At 35.7% G+C, this 19134-nt stretch overlaps 2 protein-coding genes across 2 annotated transcripts in view; both read right to left on the reverse strand.

The window, feature by feature from the left end:
- ADAMTS6 (ADAM metallopeptidase with thrombospondin type 1 motif 6) overlaps positions 1–7493 on the reverse strand; it is a 295386-nt gene extending 287893 nt beyond the window's left edge. The window contains exons 1-2 of the mRNA XM_027606633.2: positions 7371–7493; positions 4622–4986 (exon numbers count right to left, since the gene is read on the reverse strand). Of these exons, the coding sequence (XP_027462434.1) occupies positions 4622–4986; positions 7371–7467 (462 nt within the window). The 5' untranslated portion in view covers positions 7468–7493. The remainder of the gene's footprint in view (positions 1–4621; positions 4987–7370) is intronic.
- Positions 7494–7690: 197 nt separating this feature from the next.
- Positions 7691–19134, reverse strand: part of CENPK (centromere protein K) — a 64150-nt gene continuing 52706 nt past the window's right edge. Inside the window, exons 11-12 of the mRNA XM_027606635.1 lie at positions 19062–19109; positions 7691–7748 (exon numbers count right to left, since the gene is read on the reverse strand). Coding sequence (XP_027462436.1) covers positions 7725–7748; positions 19062–19109 — 72 coding nt within the window. The 3' untranslated portion in view covers positions 7691–7724. The remainder of the gene's footprint in view (positions 7749–19061; positions 19110–19134) is intronic.

Consider the following 19134-nt stretch of genomic DNA (forward strand, 5'->3'; position numbering starts at 1 on the left):
AACTCATGCTCAGCTTCATTTGTGAAAGTTCACTTCATCTTGCTCAAACACCTGGGTCTCTCTAAATGACACTCTTTATTCCCTGCAATCCTCTGGGATGGTGGATCCTCTGCTTCCTCTCCTCTATGCCTCCTATTGGACCAGGAGGTAGGGTAAGTGTCCTTGTGATTCACTGCCATTTCTAAACAATTCTCACTCTCTTCCTCCTCTAAAACAAAAACAAAACACAAAAAACCCTGCCAGTTTCTAATCTCATGCCATCAACGGCTCCCTCTGCTATTGCAGCTACCTAATGACCCACAGGCACTTTCCTCATTCTTTCAAGGTTTTAGCTTCTGGATCACTGTCACTCTCTGCAATACCACTCCTGAAATAATGGTTGATTTCACTATCTTAAGTCACAGGTTCTTAAAATTTATGTGTGTGTGCCCTGGATCCCTTTAGAAATCTAGTGGGGAAGAAGCCTAAGAACTACTTCTCAGAATAATATTTTAAGTACAGAAAAAATATATAGGATTATAAAGAAAACCATTGTAGTGAAATACCATTATCAAAGTATTTTTTAAAATGTACTATAAGAACACATATGGCTTTTTCTAATACTTTAAATAAAAAGATCTGCAGTGGATCTAAAAACTATCACAATTTCACAATGGTGGTTAACATAAATAGTATTTTGAAGAACCTGCAAAACTGTAACATGACATGAAAATATCTATAATTTCTGTTGGGGTCAGCTATTACTTTATTGGTTTGTTATCTATATTCATAATTGAAAGAAATGTTAAATTTCAGTTAAGAATTAGTAAAGATAAAGATGTCATTTATCCCCGTTCCAGTTCACAAACCCCCCCGAATTCCATTCATGGACCCCAGGTTAAAGACTACTGACATATATGGGTCCTTCAACCCCTGCCCTCTCAGTCCCTTGACCTGCTCTCCATCAAATACCTTGTCATTCATTTATCTTAGACTCATACCCATAGTCAAACCCTGGAGCTCAGTATTTTCAATACTTGCAACCCTGCCAAAATCTCAATTTCAAGTATCCCATTCTTCTATCTTTCTAGGACTATCCCTCTAGTATCCCAACTGTATGAGATAGTCCTTTTATACCCACCAAGACCTCATGATTCTACCACTTTTTCATTATCCTCCACCTACTTCATGTCCTCACTTCCCTCCTAATCCACCTTCAGTTCCACTTTCCATTCCCTGGCCCTTTTCTCCCTTCACAGAATTTCTTTGGCTAACCCACAACTCTGATCAAACCAGTTTTGCTCCTCTGGGCCTGCAACCTTGCAGCTTCATTTAGCCAGAGGAAAATACATTGAGATGCTGACTAGTCTCACTTTAAATTCATAACCATAATCTCAACAGTGCCCTTAATGCTTCACAGCAATTATACTATGTTTCTCTAATACATTCAGTATCCTGTTCTCCTGGATAAATATTCCATACTTTCTCACCTCCTCTTAATCTCCTAATAACTCATCTTGCCATCTTCCATTCCAATAAACATCGTACAACCTCCTGCAAACTCCTACAACACAAATACCTGCCTACATGCACCTCATGATCATATAATCTGTTTTATTTCCTCTTATTATAGATGAACTTGAGAAATTTTCCTTCTCTCTACATAATCACTCCCATCTTTATCAAACAAAACAAAACCTCTGATTCTACTCTGCCTTGAGCAACTGATCATTTACTTTTTCAAAAGTCTTTAAAAGATCTCTGTTTTTTCTCCCATTCCTTTTCAGGTTTTTGCCTATTTTCCATATGCCACCATAACTTTAGCACCGCTTTTGTCAAGGTCAGCAACAACCTCCTCATTGATAAATCCAATGGTCAGTTTTCAGTCCTCTTATTTTGACTCAGCAGCATTTTTCTCTTGAAATAAATTCTTCCTCCTCTTAGCTTCTAGGATATTTGTCTGGTTTTCCTTCAGCTTCCTTACCCCACTGTTCTTTGCTGTCTCTTCAACATCTTTCTGACCTCCCTAACCTCCTGGAGTGCCCAAAGGCTCAGTTCCCTAAACCTCTTTTTTTTTAAACCTCTTCTTTATTCTTTCTATATTCCCCCCTCCCTCAAGCAATTTCATATAATTTCCTGGCTTTAAATGTCATCTCTATATTGATGATTCCCAAATTTATAACTCCATGATTCATATCTCTCTCCTGAATTTCAGACTTGCATATCCAATATCTTACACAACATATCAAGTTTAACATGTCCAACTGAACTTAAGATATACACCTCCCCACAGTATGGTCCTCCTCCAGGTTTTCCAACTCAGTTAATGCCTGAGTCTTTCTCATCTCAACTCATAGCTGCTTTCTTCTAGTTGCCCAGGCCTCAAGCTTGGAATCATCATTGATTTAATCCTGTGTCCTCTAAAATCTACCATCTGGCCCCCAGTTCTCTTTCTAACCTCACCTTCCATTACACTTCCTTTCTTTCACTGAGTTCCAGCCAGGGCAATCTTCTTGCTGTTCCCCCAACACTCTTAGATCACACCTTCATACTTTAAGATTTCCACCTGGAAATCCTCTTCTTCAGATGTCAGCTTCCCTCCCTCATTTTCCTTCGGTCTTCATTCAATATTTTTTCCACCTTAGAACTTATCATTATCCAACGTACTGTGATTTTTATTTATCTGATTGTGTATCTCCTCCACGAGAATGTAAGCTTGGTGATGACAGGAATTTCTCTTTTGTTCACTGTTGTCCTCCTAGCACCTAGATCAGTGCCTATTATATATAGGTACTTATAAGTATTTGGTGAATGGATGAGTGAATAAGGGAAAATATAGAAAGGCAACTATGGACATAACTAAGAAATAAGAACAAAATGTAAAGAAATGAACAATCAAAAATGAAAATCTCTTGAAAGTCAGGAGTATGACTGTTTGTAATTTTTAAATCAACTGAAGGAAAAGAAAGCAAAATTGGAGAAATCTCATATAACTTAGAACAAAAAAGAAAAAGAAGGAAAAAGAGAAAGACAAGGGAAGTAAAGAACCAATTACAAAAAGGCAGGGGGTGGCGAACAGGAAGAGAAAATTATTAAGGAAATATTTTTTTTTTAATTTCTTTAAACTGAAGGTGTGTCTTTACATTGAAAGCATCCATTAAATATAAAATAAGGATAAGGAAAGAAGATCCACAGCTTAACACATTATTATAAAATTCTTAAAATAGGAATGATAAAGAGAAGATCATATCACTTTCACTGAGGAAAAATCTTAGGAAAGGAAAAGAAAAGAACAAGAAGCAGACTTCTATCTGCCACCCAAAATGAATCAATGATAATTTTTTAAAAGATCTTTAAATTCTTCCCTAAGACATAAAACCATACTCATAAATTTGATGCCCCATATTTCCCTTTCCTAATTCCACCATCTATGGTTCTGAAGGAAAATGATTTTTGAAACCAGAATTCCACATCCAGCTAAATTATTAACCAAATATGAGGGCAACATAAACTTTCAAATAGGCAAGGACTCAGAAATTTTACTTCTCAGATACATTTTCTGACATAATTACTTGAAGATATTCTCCAATAAAACAAGGATGTAAACTCAGAAAGAGGAAGATGTAGAACTAACTAGGAAAAAAGAATCCCAAGATGAGAGATGTACAATAGCTCAAGAAATTAACCAACAGATTGGAAGAAAAAAAAAATGCCTCCAAAGAAGAATGGAATATATTCCATTAGATATAGATATAAAGACTAAGGAAATGGATAATACTGATCATTTGGTAAAAAAAAAAAAAAATCATTTTTTTCACAATAAGACAAAATAACAGTAATTAGAAACTCCAGAAATACAAAACCTGGATAAGACAGTCATGGTTCAAATATAACACAAACTAAAATGTGACATTATTTTGAACAACTGACAAACAGTAATTAATATTAGGAAGTCTTTTCCTTTGAATGGGGCAAGGGTTGTAATACTGAAACAATGGGTGAGGAATTATGATTAGAAAACACTATCTCTACATTGAAATTATTTTATATAGAACAATTATAAACAGAATTGGTTAAAAGGGCCTTTGAGGGGTACCCGGCTGGCTCAATCAGTAGAGCATATGACTCTTGATCTCAGGGTCATGAGTTCAAACCCCACACTGGGTGTGGAGCCTACTTAAAAAAGTGGGGGCGGGGGGTACTTTGAAAAGTGGGATTTTTTAAAAAAATGTTTACATATTACATTTGATTAAAAATGAAAGATAAAACAAAATAAGAGTAAAGGCAGGAGTTACTAAGTCTGGTGGGCAAAAATGTGATGAGGAACAGAATATTTACATAGTCTCAAAGTATCTGTTCACAAATTCCTTATTAGTTGCCAAGGAGAAAACAGTAACTTCAGTGGGCAAACCTGGCAGACCATATCTTAAATAACCAAAAGTAGTCAACATGGGCCATGCAGTTTCAATAGAAAGCAAAGTAAAACAAAAAGGTGTTAACAAATAGAGGGAAAGAGCAAGAGACAGAAAGTCTTAATAAAGGATAAAGAATAGATGGGTGACCTATTATTAATGTGAGGAAAGACATTTACATTGTGAATTTATTTCCCCATCAGAAACTAAAAATTATAACATCTACTTACCAACCCAACACAGTTGCTTAAAGCCACTTTAGTTGTACTACGTTGATCTTGCAAATATCCTGTGTAATGACAGTTGTCTAAAAAATCATGTTTCCACTGGGGTCCATCTTTCCCCCAATATTCTACTGTAAAATGTTTGGACACGAAATCTGTGTTGAGAGTCAAGTTTAGGTGAAAGTGCTTGCCATAGGCTGAAAGTTTAAAAAATAACTTAGATATTGTCTGCTGTGGATCGATAGGGTCCATACTCCGTCTTCTCCTGGAGTGTTTATCATTTTTCACAGTAAAGCTGAGAAAAGCTCCATTTTGATCAACCCTTATTGGAATAGTTAGCTGGTAGTGTTCTAGATAAGTCAGGAATTCCTCTTTGTAATCACAAGGCAGAGAATCCAGAAAAAACACATGGAAGAAAAGAAAATTTAACAGAACAAAGAAGTAGCAGTATAAACAACAAAAACTGTATCAGCATCATTATATGTGAGGTATGAACAAAAACTGTTATATTAAACAAAATGAAGCTTAAAATCTAATGATGAATTAAGTTCCAATTATTTCTCAAAATAGCATTATTTTAAAATTAGTTTGGAAGACTATTTTTCTTTTTTATATTTATTTCTTACTGGATTCTAAAAGCTAAATTCTTATAGGAAATATGAATATCTTATAGTGAAATAAAAAAACAGTGAAAAGTACACATATTTAAAATAGAATTTAGCTCCAGTAAAATATGTTTGTTAAAGTTATCCAAAGGAGTTAATATCGAATTTCTACAGCCTTGTAGAAATATTTTTTAAATCATCAGTTGGAATGGAAAATACAGAAGCCACTTTGGAAAACAGTCTGGCAGCTCCTCAAAAGGTTGAACATGGAACCACCACCCGACCCAGCAGCTCCACTCCTGGATATTTACCTGAGAGAAATGAAAACACATATCCACACAAAAAGTTGTACATGACTGTTCATAGCAGCATTATTCATAATGGCCAAAATGGAGAAATAATCTGATTGTTCATCAACTGATGAATGAATAAATAAAATGTGGTCTATTCACACATGGAATATTATTCTACACAGAACTGATATCTGTATGACATGAATGAAACTTCATAATAACTGCCTTCAATATTAAAGTTCATAATCTAACGTTTTAAAAACATTATGCCAAGTGAAAGGAATCAATCACAAAAGACCACATATTATATGATTCTTTTGTAGGAAATATTCAGAATAGGAAAATCTCAAGACAGAAGTGGATTAAGGCTGTTTAGGACTGGTTTGGAGAGTGGTTTGGAGAGAATTTGGGAGTGACTGTTAATGGGCATAGGGTTTCTTTTGGGGTGTTGAAATGTTCTAAAATTGATTGTGGTGATGTTTGCATAACTCTGCAAATATACTATAAACCACTGAATTGTGCACTTTAAATAGGTAAATTGTATCGTATGTTTATTGTATCTCAATAAAGCTGTTAAAAAACATTAGATTGACAAAAAATTTAGAAGATTATTACACATATTTTCCTCATTTGGGTATACTTAATATTTCCAATCTACCTTCTTAACCACATCTTCCTTTAGTGAGGTTTACCACTAAGGGAAACCAAATGTCTGTCCATTGCCTCACTGTCTATACATGGAGTTCTCCCACAAATATAAATTCCCATGAGAGTATGACCAAATATAAATAAATTAAAAGACAGTATTTATTTCACTTCTTATAAATAAGAATTCATACTAAATGCTACAGCTTTATTAATAAACTTTGAGAGCCACATTTTATACATATAGACTTCTAGACATATACATCAGTGTATAAAAGCCTTGAAAGTCTGGCTCATCTGCACCAAAATGTTATTGGTTACCGTACATTCATGGGAGGGAAATCAAAAAGGTATTTTAATAAATCTATAAGGATTGGACATGTCCATGGAAAACAAAATGTCATTCACTCCAGGGATCTCTGTTAAGATATTTTCTAGGATATAAAGTTCAATTCTAGAGGGCGCCTGGTTTCCATTCTATGGTGGCTCAGTCGGTTGAGCGTCTGCCTTCGGCTCAGGTCATGATCCCAGGGTCCTGGGACAGAGCTCCCCATCGGGCTCCCTGCTCCGCGGGGAGCCTGCTTCTCCCTCTCCTCCCAGCTCCTGCTCTCTGCTGCTGTCTCTGTCTCTCTCTCTTTCAAATAAATAAAATCTTAATAAATAAATAAATAAAGTTCAATTCTATGGATTCAAATTAGGGACCTATGGATTAGAGTTTGAGAAGTTGAACTTCTTACCACTCTTACTCTTTTACTCATATTCTAGTTCTTATATCAGAATTAAGTTTTGAAAGTATTTTTTCACTAAGGGTCCATATTAGAGAGCTCTCGTATCAGAATATGTACCAGTTTCTTGCTCTTTTATAACATAAACCCTTGGATTTCTTTTGAATATGACCTTGCCTGTAACCCTTAGCAACAGATGAGCTTATTAAAGCTTAGGACTCAAAAGAAGAAGAGGTCCAGGTCTATCATCTTCTAAGAAAGACCAGTCAACTCTAAAATACACTAGATGTTAAATACTAGTATAACAAGTTAGACTACCTAGAGCCCTCAAGATTTATGAAACTAGCACTGAATTGATGCAGTCGGCCTCCACTCCTATCACTACATATCCCAGAGAAAATGTTCACCCAAACTAAATATTCAGAATCTTTTCTCGTCAAATTAATAGCAATAGTTTTTTTGTCACTTTCAAAAGCAGGACTCCTACCTTGAGAACTGTATGAAAGCCTGTGGTCACTATGAAATTCCGATGAAGCCATGATGAGGCTCAAAATCCAGGTCAACGTCTTCCACAAAATTTCCATAATTTAGAAAACTGGATGATTTTTTTTGGAGGGCTACCTATGTGCTAGAGAGTCAATACCATACCAAAATCGAAGCATAACAATTTTATTTCTTTAAAATTTCTTGCAAATTAATTATTAGATGTTCCACTGTTTAACAGGTACTTTTTTCCAACATCCCGTACTTTCTTCTATATCTGGATTCATTTTTTTCAATCCAAAAGGAAAAAAAGAATGATGTAAAATTTTCATAAGCAAAGCATTTGGCTGATTAGTTACTAAAGTATGGCCATTTTTTTAACCTAGAAAAACAAAAAAAAAAAATTTATGTTAAATGAAAAATATCCTGTAGGGACAGAACTATATTGCTGAATGCTTGCCAAAAGACAAAGACTACAAAATGATTTAATATAGTTAAATTAGATTGTTGTTGTTCTTTATAGTCTAAATAAACATTCACAAGACTAAACAATCAGAAACCTAAATGGTAAGCAGGATAATGCCAAAGCTACTTAATAATCAAAGAAAGAATCTGAAGTGGAATCATAAAAATTCTCTTTTTAAAACTTTGAAGAAAACAATGTGTGGGTAGAGTGACTAACCTCCTTTCGATAAAATAAAAGGTAGAATGACTTCACAATCAAAATTCATTTTATGTAAGGGATAAACAGTATATGATCCTATTCCTTAACGTGCTTTTTAGAACACTCATATTCAAGATTGATCTGTTGCTTTATGAGGCACTTATCATTTTTTCTTAGAGTATATCTACAAATATACAATGACATTTAGCAGCTGTGTGTGAACACTCAGACACTAGCACAAATTAAACTTCTAAAACTTTAAACCATATTTACTGAAACCCTTGATTTTATCTGTAAGTCTTATATGACTTAAAAAGCAACACATATGAGAAAACTTCAACTATCTAGAATGTACTGATAAGAAAAGAAATTCATTTTCGGAAAAGAAAAGAATTTTCAAAAATTCATTTCAGGTATCACAACAGATTTCCTGTCCTATCTCATGTACTTTCTTTTTGACTCACAACCTCACTCACAGTCCATGAATTTACTTTTCATACAGAATGCTAACATATGTGACTACCTGATTTCCCAGCACACAGTATTTTAGAAGAAAAGAGCAAAGGAACTGAGAAACTACATCACTAACAGCACAAAACCGAAAAAAAGAAAGACAAACTAAAAATCCGTTGTAGAACCCTAAAGTAATACAGTTTGGGGTACAGGCAAATGGTCCTTAAATAGCTTGCCAGTTCCTATTGTTATAGCTCAATAGCTGATATTCAAAATACTGCCTGAGTCCGGAATAAAAGATTAAATTGTTTTTAATAAGATAACTTAATATTAATATAGAGAGGTACACAAAAAGTACTAGAAAGATTTTCAAACCGTATCCCCAATACATGAGATTATATAATAAATGTTTACATATGCATTGGTTAAAAAAATGAGTAAATGAATGAATAAATAGTGATTAAAAGAAAATCACTTTAGGCATATAAAAAGATATTTGTAGTTAATTGGAAAATCAATTTGTGTGGAATACTTCATTCCCTATGGTGTTAGAAATATTGGTTATTACAACATATAAAGCAACCACAACCATTTAAAACTTCTTCCATCCAAAAATTAATTCATTAATCAGCAAATATGCTTTACTGTGTTCTTAAAATGCTGTTATAACAACATGAGGATACAGAAAAGATTAACACAATCCTTGCCCTTTGGGAGTTCATAATCTAAGCAACAAAGAAAAAAACTCAAGGCAGATTGACATTTGCCATAATAAAGTTATGAAAAGGCATTGAGAAGATCAGCTGAGGGAAATGACTTCTGAATTAGAGAAGGATGGGTCAAGAAAAGCTTATTTAAAAAGTGGCATTTGAGATAGGCTCTGGAAGATGAACCCAATTTCACAGTTCAAATTGATGGGGGCAATCATTGCAAATTAAAGAAATAGATTCTACAAAGTCTAGATAGCAAGAAAAAAATGAAAAATCATTTTAGTAATAATAGTAAGTTCGGTTCCTATGGAGAAGACTAACAGGCAATATCTAGAAAGTTAGTTTAAGGTCAGACCAAAAATGAAGAGAACTTTAAATATATTACTTCTTTAATATTCAGAACAATCTTATAAAGTAGATATTATTGCCCCTATGTCTAGCAGCCTCTAAGATGGCCCCAATGAGCCTGCCTCCTGATATCCACACCTTTGCGTAATTCCCTTCCCTTGAGTAACTTGAGAAATGCTACGAATAAAATGTTGAGAAAATGTCACTTCAATGATTAGATTATAAAAAATTCTGACTTCTATCTTACTAGTAGACTCTCTCCCTTTTGGTTTTGATGAAGCAAGCTGTCATATGGAAGGGCTCACATGGCAAGCAACTGAGAGCAGCCTTCAAATAACCACTAGCAAGAAACTAAGGCCCTCAATGTAATGGCCTGTGAGAAAACAAACCCTGCCCATTAATATGTTTAGAAGCAGATCCCTCCCCAGTCAAGCATTCTTTGGTGACCTGAGCCCATGCCAACATCTTGACTGCAGCCTCATTAAAGACCCTAAAGCACAGGATATAGATAGCCCCTTCATGCCCAGTTTCCTGAATCAGAGAACTGTGAGATAATAAATGTGTGTTGTTTTAAGCCACTAAGTTTATAGTGACTTTTTTTTTTTGCAAGAATTGATAACAATATAGCTCCCAATTTACAGATAAGGCAGTTGAAACTCATAGTGGTCAGACGGCTAGAAAATAGCAGAGCCAAGAGTCATACCGAAGGCTATCTGGCTCTAAAGTCTAAATTCTTTCTACCATATCATACTTCCAGTTTAAGGCACTCTAACTTAAATATTCAATAGTAGTCCCATGTGACCACTGTCAAATAATATATTCATAATGGTATAAATTAATTGATGTGAATAGTTTTAAGCAACTTCACACACTATAATTGTTTCATCTCAAAATTATTTCCACAATGATTTAGGCAAGACATATGCTTAGTCAGGCAAAAATCTATAAAAATCTTTTAAGTCACGCCATTAGTCAATAACAGTAAAGAAAAGAATCCAGTTATCTTGATTCCTAACCAACTTACATACAGTGTCCTTATTCCAAACCTTCCCATAAGATATTAAAGTGTAACTGTCACTTCATAAGCAAGATTCACTCTTCAGATCACTTGAGTGTTTTGCATAATAATGTCTGACATTAAATGAGTCCCTCATATACCTTACTCTTCCTCTAAAGAAGAACATATAATTAACACATCTGAGTTCATTTTCTATTAGTGGTGATATATTTGTATGACTCCTTCATCCTTTTTTCCTATTTTCCTGGGCTCTGAAACTAATGACAAACTTAAAGTTGTCTGGGTTTAGGGAACAACTATTTTCCCCTTAAGAAATTTCCTGCTCTTCAGTTTTGTAACCTCCACTCTTACAATCATTACCACTGTCCAGTAAACGCCCAAGTTAAGCAAGCCAGTAGCATTGAGAGAAAAAGTAATATGTAACAACTTGGCCAGAAGTAGACTAACATTTGATTTAAGGACTTGTAGTAAAAAGCGGCATTGGTGCATAATAGAAAGAGCAGGAGCTTTAAAGTTAAACCAAAGCTTGTTTCCACCACTAGCTACAGTATCTGGCACATGGGCACTCAATAAATTTGAGTTTCTTTCTCCTTTCTCACACCCTCCCTCACTCCCCACTTTTTTCTTAATCCTCCGGTGCCAGTGAAGGAACTTAAATAATAAGTAAATGAGTTGGCTCAGGTCAACTAAAATCAGCAACAACTAACATATCAACCTCTCTTAGTTACCTACACAATAAAAATTAATAGTGAACCTACTTTCTGACACCTGCTCAAGAGGTTAATCTGGATATTATAAAGAAATATGTATAAAACACTGACTTTTTCAAACATAGTTTCCATAATTCAAACCAACATTAAAATATTACATAATTGTCCATAAATCATAATGTATTAACTCTTTACATTGTATAGGAGAAGCATTATTACGTTGTGGAAAAGATAAAGGCTTTGAGTCCTGGCTTGACTCCAAGTTAGTTAACCTCTCTGGATGTGTTTCCTCATCAATAAAACCAGGATAATAGTATCTACCTTACAAAGACTTGTCGATTACATTAGATCACACATGATGTAAAGTGTCTGCACCCTTTACTTTAATGGCTGAGGAAATATTAGCCCTCTCTCCTCCTTATCTTACCCATTACTTTTCAAAGGCCTTCCTTCAAAAACAGTTTCATGTTCTTCCTTCCCCCCAAAATGTGGAAGAGTTAAATATGATGATAGGAATCAATCAATAACATCATCTTTTAGAGCAAATAATAAAGAATTTAGGTCATGATAACTGGTCTTACAAATATTTTAAATTTGAAAACTTCCATTTTACTTTGATTCCACATATGCTTTTTTTTCCTTATACAAATGTACCGGCCAGTAAAGTTAAGGGATCATTTACCTGCTTCCATGGATCAAAGGTACACTAGCTAAGTGGAAATAAGATCAGACAACTTGCTCTACAGTTACTGCCTCAAGTAGTCTCCCTAGTTGAAGGGTTCTTACTTGTCTTTTTCCTCTATCATCTTGACTTCCTACTCAAGTGATCTGGGAGTAGTCAAGGTAATAATTTCCTCTCATGAACTATTATTATGGAGCTAAAGAACATGTATAACATCCTACTCAACTTCTTTCATCCATCTTAACTCTGGTTGTTTATTTTAAGGCTGATTTGGTCTTCACAGAGGAAGCAACAATACTGTGTTCCCTTCACGTATTTCACTTTTATATATGAAAATTAAATTCTCATTTCATTTGCCATTCATTCTCTCGACAAATGTCTAGTGTCACTTACTATATGCCAAGAACACTACTAAGCTGTAAGTACAAAGGTTTCCAGATCATTTATAAACTTTGTGAGATTAGTGTCCCAAGGTGTAATTGAAAACACTCAAAACTCACCTATGAAGAAGAGCATATGAGGCCAAAGCAAAAACACAAAACATCATCCTACAAAAATCAAGCCCCAAATTACATATAGTCCCAAACTGTTTTTTCCAGATGGCAAGTATAATACCTTATCTGTATTATAACTTCTCTCCTGAAAAGCAGAAACACCTTTTTCTTCTGAGGCTATTACAAAATATTGATAATCAACTGTCTTTTGGTAGAACCAAAAGAATTATCCACCTCTTCTGCCTTTTCTTCTTCCCCCAAGAAGGTGCTATTAACTTTCTTAATATGTTAACTCTCTTTATTTTCTCATAAAAGTCACACACAGGGTAGGATTCGGCATAAAGGCCCACCCTAAACCACTAGTAGCTACTCGTGGTTGCTAAGGAAATGAAGAGGAAGTGGTAAGAGTAGACAAGAGTAGAAATTAATCTTACACATATTGGCCCAAACATGAAAAGTATGAAAATATTTCAGGTCTTGAGGTTAGAGGTTTTCCCCCTTGTGCATCACAAAAATATTAGTACCACAAGACAGATTTCATTTGCTGCCATTTGTGGCAGATGAATGAGCTTGATTTGTTTGAAATCAAGTTATTTGCCTCTATATGCTATTCTACAAAAATCCAAAACACCAATAATCACACTTAAGCACGAAATTAATATAAACCAGAACTGCAGTTACCACTTTAGTGAAACACAGGAAAACAATTATTTCCAAAATTAATTTTCCTAATTTCCTTCAACTACACCCATTTTATGTTACATTTCTTTCCCTGTCATGAATTTAAAAAACTGTCATTCCTACATTTTAGTCTAATCAACAGAAGCTAAAAAAGGAAAGAAAGAAAAGAAAATTACCACAAGAAATTTGAATATAAAAGAATATGTTGAAAATCACACTCCAGTGTCTTTTATGGTTCAGTTTCCCCTTTCCTCCTCCGTTCTGCACCACCCCACCCCCCCATCCTACTTCGCCCAGACAGAGGGTAACAGTCTGAGCTGCCCTGGTTGAGTTGATCCTAAAGTTAACATTCAGCAGCCCATTTCCAGACAGCAGCGCTAAATCTATTTGGATAAAACGCGTGTGACCCAGACAGTTGGCATTTGGCCCAAACGCGTTGCACCGGCAGCTCAAATAAAAACAAGAGTAAGAAACTCACTCTCTTGTTCCCTCTCAGTGCGCTTTTTCACTCTCTTTGCCTCTAGTACAAGGAAAGAAATTACCAAAGACAGGAATTGTAGTACACATTATCAGAAGGCAGCTTTCCAAAAACCCCTCCAGCACTCCCAACTGCCCCCCCAATCCCTGAACTTTGATCCCATATACCATATATACAGACATACCCAGATACTCAAGGCTCCGGAGGGTTATGAGTCTAGCACGTCGTCCCAAGTGGCCAAAAGTAAATCAAAAACACACGCTTCCATCTCTTTGATTAGCCTATTAAAAGCTTAACATATCCTAGAGCATCGGGGCTATAGCTAGCACATTAATTCTGCCCTCTGAGCCCAAGCATAAAATATGCACTTGTCTGACTACTTAAGACACTGACATGAAACTATAAAAAGCAGAAGGTTTTTCTTTAAGAAAACTAGAAATCAGTTTAAAATACACATCATCATTACTTTCCCAATTACTATTTGGTGATTAGTTAAAAGACCACAATAATAATAATCAAGTCATATTTCACAAAACATGTCTATTCGTATAATAAACGTGTATTTTTTGCATCATAAAATACTTGCAAGACCCAGATTTCTCCAACCCCGATTAGTCTGGAGTTAAAAAGATTTCTATCTGTAAAATGAGTTCAGTCAAGCTCACTCATTGCCATTAAAAACACACACACACGCACACGCACACATACACACAGAGAAAAAGTTTTCTACGCGTTATTCGGAAGACAAGCAAAGCACAAGTTTTAATTTAAAAAAAAAAGCAAAAACGGTTTCATTGAATATTGTTAAGTCTTCCTTACCGTTTTCATCTTCAAATTCTGATAAAAAGTAAGTTTCAAACAATAGAGATTGCACTGGACGACTCACGTACTCTCTTTCCTCTCTTTTTTTTTTTTTTTTTTTCTGCCCCCCTTTGCAAAGCCACAGCAGTCAGTTACTTATTCTGCAGCCAGAATAAAACCCTATAGTCTGGCTAAACCGGGCTTTAGAGAACGGACTTTCCGATTTGGCAATAAAAGAGATGCCATCAACACATCCAGGCTATCATCCTGAGATGCTGCTTTTGCAAACCCCCTTTCTCTCTCGAGCCCCCCTCTCCAAAAAAAAAAAAAAAAAAAAAAGGAAAGGAAAAAAGAAAGGAAGGAAGGGGGAAAAAAGGCTTATTGGGGGTGGAAGTGGTGCCCTCTCTTCCTGGACAGCTTAGTGCCTTTGCTATGCAAATAACATGTGAAGAGCATCAAAAGGTATCAAGAGAAAAGAAGACAAGAGGAGCAGGAAGGGCAGCAAAGTTTTGTTGAAGTAGCCCTAGATCTCACTACCGGCCCCCAGCCAACTTGAATTGCAGCAGGAGAAAATTTTGGCAGCTTTTCCTCGGAGGCAGAGCACACTGACGTCAGTCTGCAGATGTGCCGGGCTGCGTCGGGTGCGCATGTGTCCTGGGTCGTCACGTGGAGGGGGAGGGGAGGTAGAGGTACAATCAGGGTAACCAACTACCAGCCATTCAGAAGGGCTTAGACAATGTCAACTTTTCCACCCTGTGAATGAGAGAAATTCTGGCCCTTCTAAACTCAGTCCCCTACCCCACTCCGCCTCTTTTTCTTCCTCCTCCTCTTTTTAGAAATTCTAGCCTGGTTTATGATTAGTTGTTTCTTGGAAAAAGGAAGAGGGAGGGAGAGGATGAATGACTTTAGATGAATTAATGTCACTGTTAAGATCTCTGGTGTACTTCTCCGTGTATTTTTTTAAGTCCTCACAACAAAAATATTAAAAGTTGCACATAAAGTGTCTTTGAGGAAACTTATAGCAAACTTTGATCAGTGGCAGATTTCAAGACTCAGTAGCTTCATGTGCATAAAATGCCTGTGTTTTTTCAATATACCTCAACAAGTAAAATTGCCACCAACAGGGAAAGTAGACTAAAGTAAACTAAGACCAGCACATTTTCCATCTGATTACCGACTTCAGGTTATGTGGGGCTTTAAAAGAAGAAGAAAAAAAAGGGGGGGGAGGGAGCGGGGGAAGAGAGAGAAGCTTGCATTATTTCCAGATGAGGGTGAGACTGGATGGTGTTTTAAAGTGCAACCGGGGAAAGCTACAAGTGGAGTGTATTTTTTTAAGTCAGTACATTGAATGAAATCTCAATGACTGTCCAAATGAAAATAAATCCAAAGGCAGACCCCCAAAAAAGGGAGAAAAAAACAGGAACCCTGCTGCGATCTCAAGATAAACAAACAAAACCTCAAAACTGGTTCTTCAAGCTACCCAATCCCACCCTCCCACCCTCCCGCCCACCCCCACACCTCCGTACACACAGCTGCCCGTCCACACTTTAAAGGATAAAACACCACTACAACGTAGCACTTTCACTTTCATTTGCTGGGAGAAAGCCACTGGCATTAAACTGTGGGGGAAATGCCCAAATATGTTTTCCATGTCCTAAGCAAGCAAACAAAGTCTGGCACACAAATCGGAAACAGGAAAAAATGTGAAAATAGCTCGGGACAAATGTTGCCTTTCAGCGGTGTAATCTGCTGCATCATTTATCAGTCTCTAAGGTTGAGTGTAGGGTAGGAGAGGTTGAAGAGTTTCCGAAGCTCCGGGTGGTGGTGAGGGGGGGAGTACTGGGGGGTAGGGTTATTGACGCCTTGAAATTCCAGTCGGTAGTTAACGCCAAGTCAATTTCCGATGGCCAGAACCAGAAAGGGGAATTGGACCGGAGGGAAGGGGGTGGGAAGGAGGACCTTTCTGAATACCCGCTCTTAAGTTTCAAGCTTCTGCTAACATTATTGCTCATTTGACATTTTTTTTTCTTCCTACACCGGAGGTAGTAGGTGTAATTCTTCTGGTGAGTCCATGAATAGTTGGCTAAAAGAAGGCATGAATCAGACTGAGAACGTCCAAGAATACAGTTATTTCCATTCTCTTTCTGAGGGTTCAAAGGAAAGCTTTTGTCTATAGTCTATAGTCCTCATCTTGACCTTAATCAGTAGTATTTGGCTCAGTGCCATTTAAAACGTAGAAATACGCCCTGTGGTTGGCATTGACAGTTTTAAATAAGGAGGATTCATATGGAGATAGATGACATATGATTGATAGACAGATGTATTTGCATTGAAGTACATGGATGACCAATCTCCTAGCAATAATTGTAAACACAAAAAATAAGTAAGAATGGGCACAGAGCTGTTTTTGCATAAACCACCCTTTAAATAGTTGTGAACTTTATCCTTAATTTTAAAAAACTTGTATTAGATAGATACAACCAGCACAGGGAACTAAAGTTAAGGTGTAAGTAGTAGTATCTCTACAAGTTATCTGAATCAAAATTTTTACTCTCAACTAAGACAAACTGCCCTAGGAAGTATCAACATTGTGAAGGAAAGGAGCTTATTCAATGAGAAGTGGACATTGGCTAATTACTTATTCAAACAGTGCCATCCTGCGTCTAAAAAGAGTAATGAAAATTTCCAAAAGATACCTTTTCTCCAAATGACTGAGTTAAGGAAAAAATGGTATGAGTAAGGGAGAAACATTATTAGCAGGAGAAATGAAATGTCAATTTAGCTTTATATGTGTGTGCATGTGTGTGTACATTTAACTGCATTGCAGAAAATTCAAACACATACATAAGTAGAGAAATAGTATAATGAACCCCAAAATATATATAATCCAGTTTTAACAGGTATCAGCACATGACCAATTTTTTTCCCATTATTTGCTCCATCCCACTGGATTCTCTTTAAGCCAACCCCAGATAACATTTCATTGCATCCATTAAATATTTACCTATATTTCTAAAATATAAAAAATATTAAAAAATAACCATTACTATACCACTATTCCTCTTAAAAACTAATATTTCCTTTTCAGCAAATATCAGATGTCCTCAAATGCAAATAAAGGCCTAAAAAACTCTTTTTATTGGAATCAGGATCCACATATTGCATTAGGTTGATCGATCTCTTATGTCTCTCTCTTTAACGCTTTTTATTGAAGTAGAATATTGACACAGAAAAGTACATACATATATAAATTGAAGAAAAATGTTGTGTCTAACAGATTTTCATAAAGTGAACTTGCCAATGTAACCATGTAACTCCTATAACCTGTCATTTCCCCCTTTTTCTTCTTTATCTTGTAATATAAATGCCATATTAATATCTTGGTATCGTAGTATATATAGCACTTCTGTTAGCATGTAAATGTTTTAGTGCAATAACCACACATTATTTCCTAATTGAATTATTTGAAATAAATTTAAATTAATCCCCGAATGAATTTAAGTTGCAGTAGAATTCTTTAAAAGTTTTATAATGACCAATCTTTACTCTTTGGAAAATTGTCTCTCCAGCTTTCCATTTCTTTCCCTAAGAAAGGAAGATCATAGGCAGAGTAGAACTGATAGCAAATCCCCTACTTACACCTAAAAAAAAAAAGCTTTGCTAGCAGTTTTCAGAAGCCTTAATAAACCATAGTACACAGGGTCCTTTCAGGAATGGAATAAATGGAAAATTGGGAGAAGAAGGAATTTGTATGTATGTATGTACACATGTCTGTCTATCTGCTGTATATATGTATGTATTTCAGAGACTGAAAAAAAAGAAGCAAAGGCAGAAGAGTTTGGGAGCCCAAGAATGAGGACTGAGGAATTTTAGAGGTAAGAACAGACTTTTAACTTGCAATTTTTAATGTGTTAGCATGTAAATTAGACTTAATTATTTTATTTTTATTTTTAACTTAGATTTTAGGCAATTAACATACAGTGCAATACTAGTTTCTGGAGTAGAATTCAGTGATTCATCACTTCCATACAACACCCAGTGCTCATTACAAGCGCCCTCCTTAACACCCATCACCCATCTAGCCCATCCCCACCCACCTCCCTCCAGAAACCCTCGGTTTTTTCTCTATTGTTAAGAGTCTCTCTCCTGTTTTTCTCTTCCCTCTTCCCATAGGTTCATCTGTTTTCTTTCTTGAATTCCACATATGAGTCAGATCATATGGTATTTGTCTTTCTCTGAATGACTTATTTCACTTAGCATAATACACTCTAGCTCCATCCATGTCATTGCAAATGGCAAGATTTCATTCTTTTTTATGGCTGAGTAATGTTCCACTATACATATATATCAGTCACATCTTCTTTATCCATTTATCTGTAGATGGACATAGATTTAATTTTTTTAGTTAAAAACCATGGCATTTCTTAAAATTAGACTGTTTGCTTGTATTTTCAGAAAAATGAGATGAATTCTGATTTCATGCTGGCTTAGAATTACTAAATTGGACTAAATCTACAAATGTCAACATGAATAAATTATGTAACATTAAGTTGAAACACTGCAATAACATATGTTGATTCAAACTGGGATAGGATGTACATAATATGGTACAATTTATATAAACTTAATACCACAGCAATTATATATCAAACTTACAACACCATGCGCAGGAAGAACATACAGTTTCTTGAAGATCATAATTACCTGGGGGAGAGAGAAAAGAACAGGA

This window comes from Zalophus californianus, chromosome 5 (genome assembly GCF_009762305.2).
Source record: "Zalophus californianus isolate mZalCal1 chromosome 5, mZalCal1.pri.v2, whole genome shotgun sequence".
Taxonomy (NCBI): Eukaryota; Metazoa; Chordata; class Mammalia; order Carnivora; family Otariidae; genus Zalophus; species Zalophus californianus.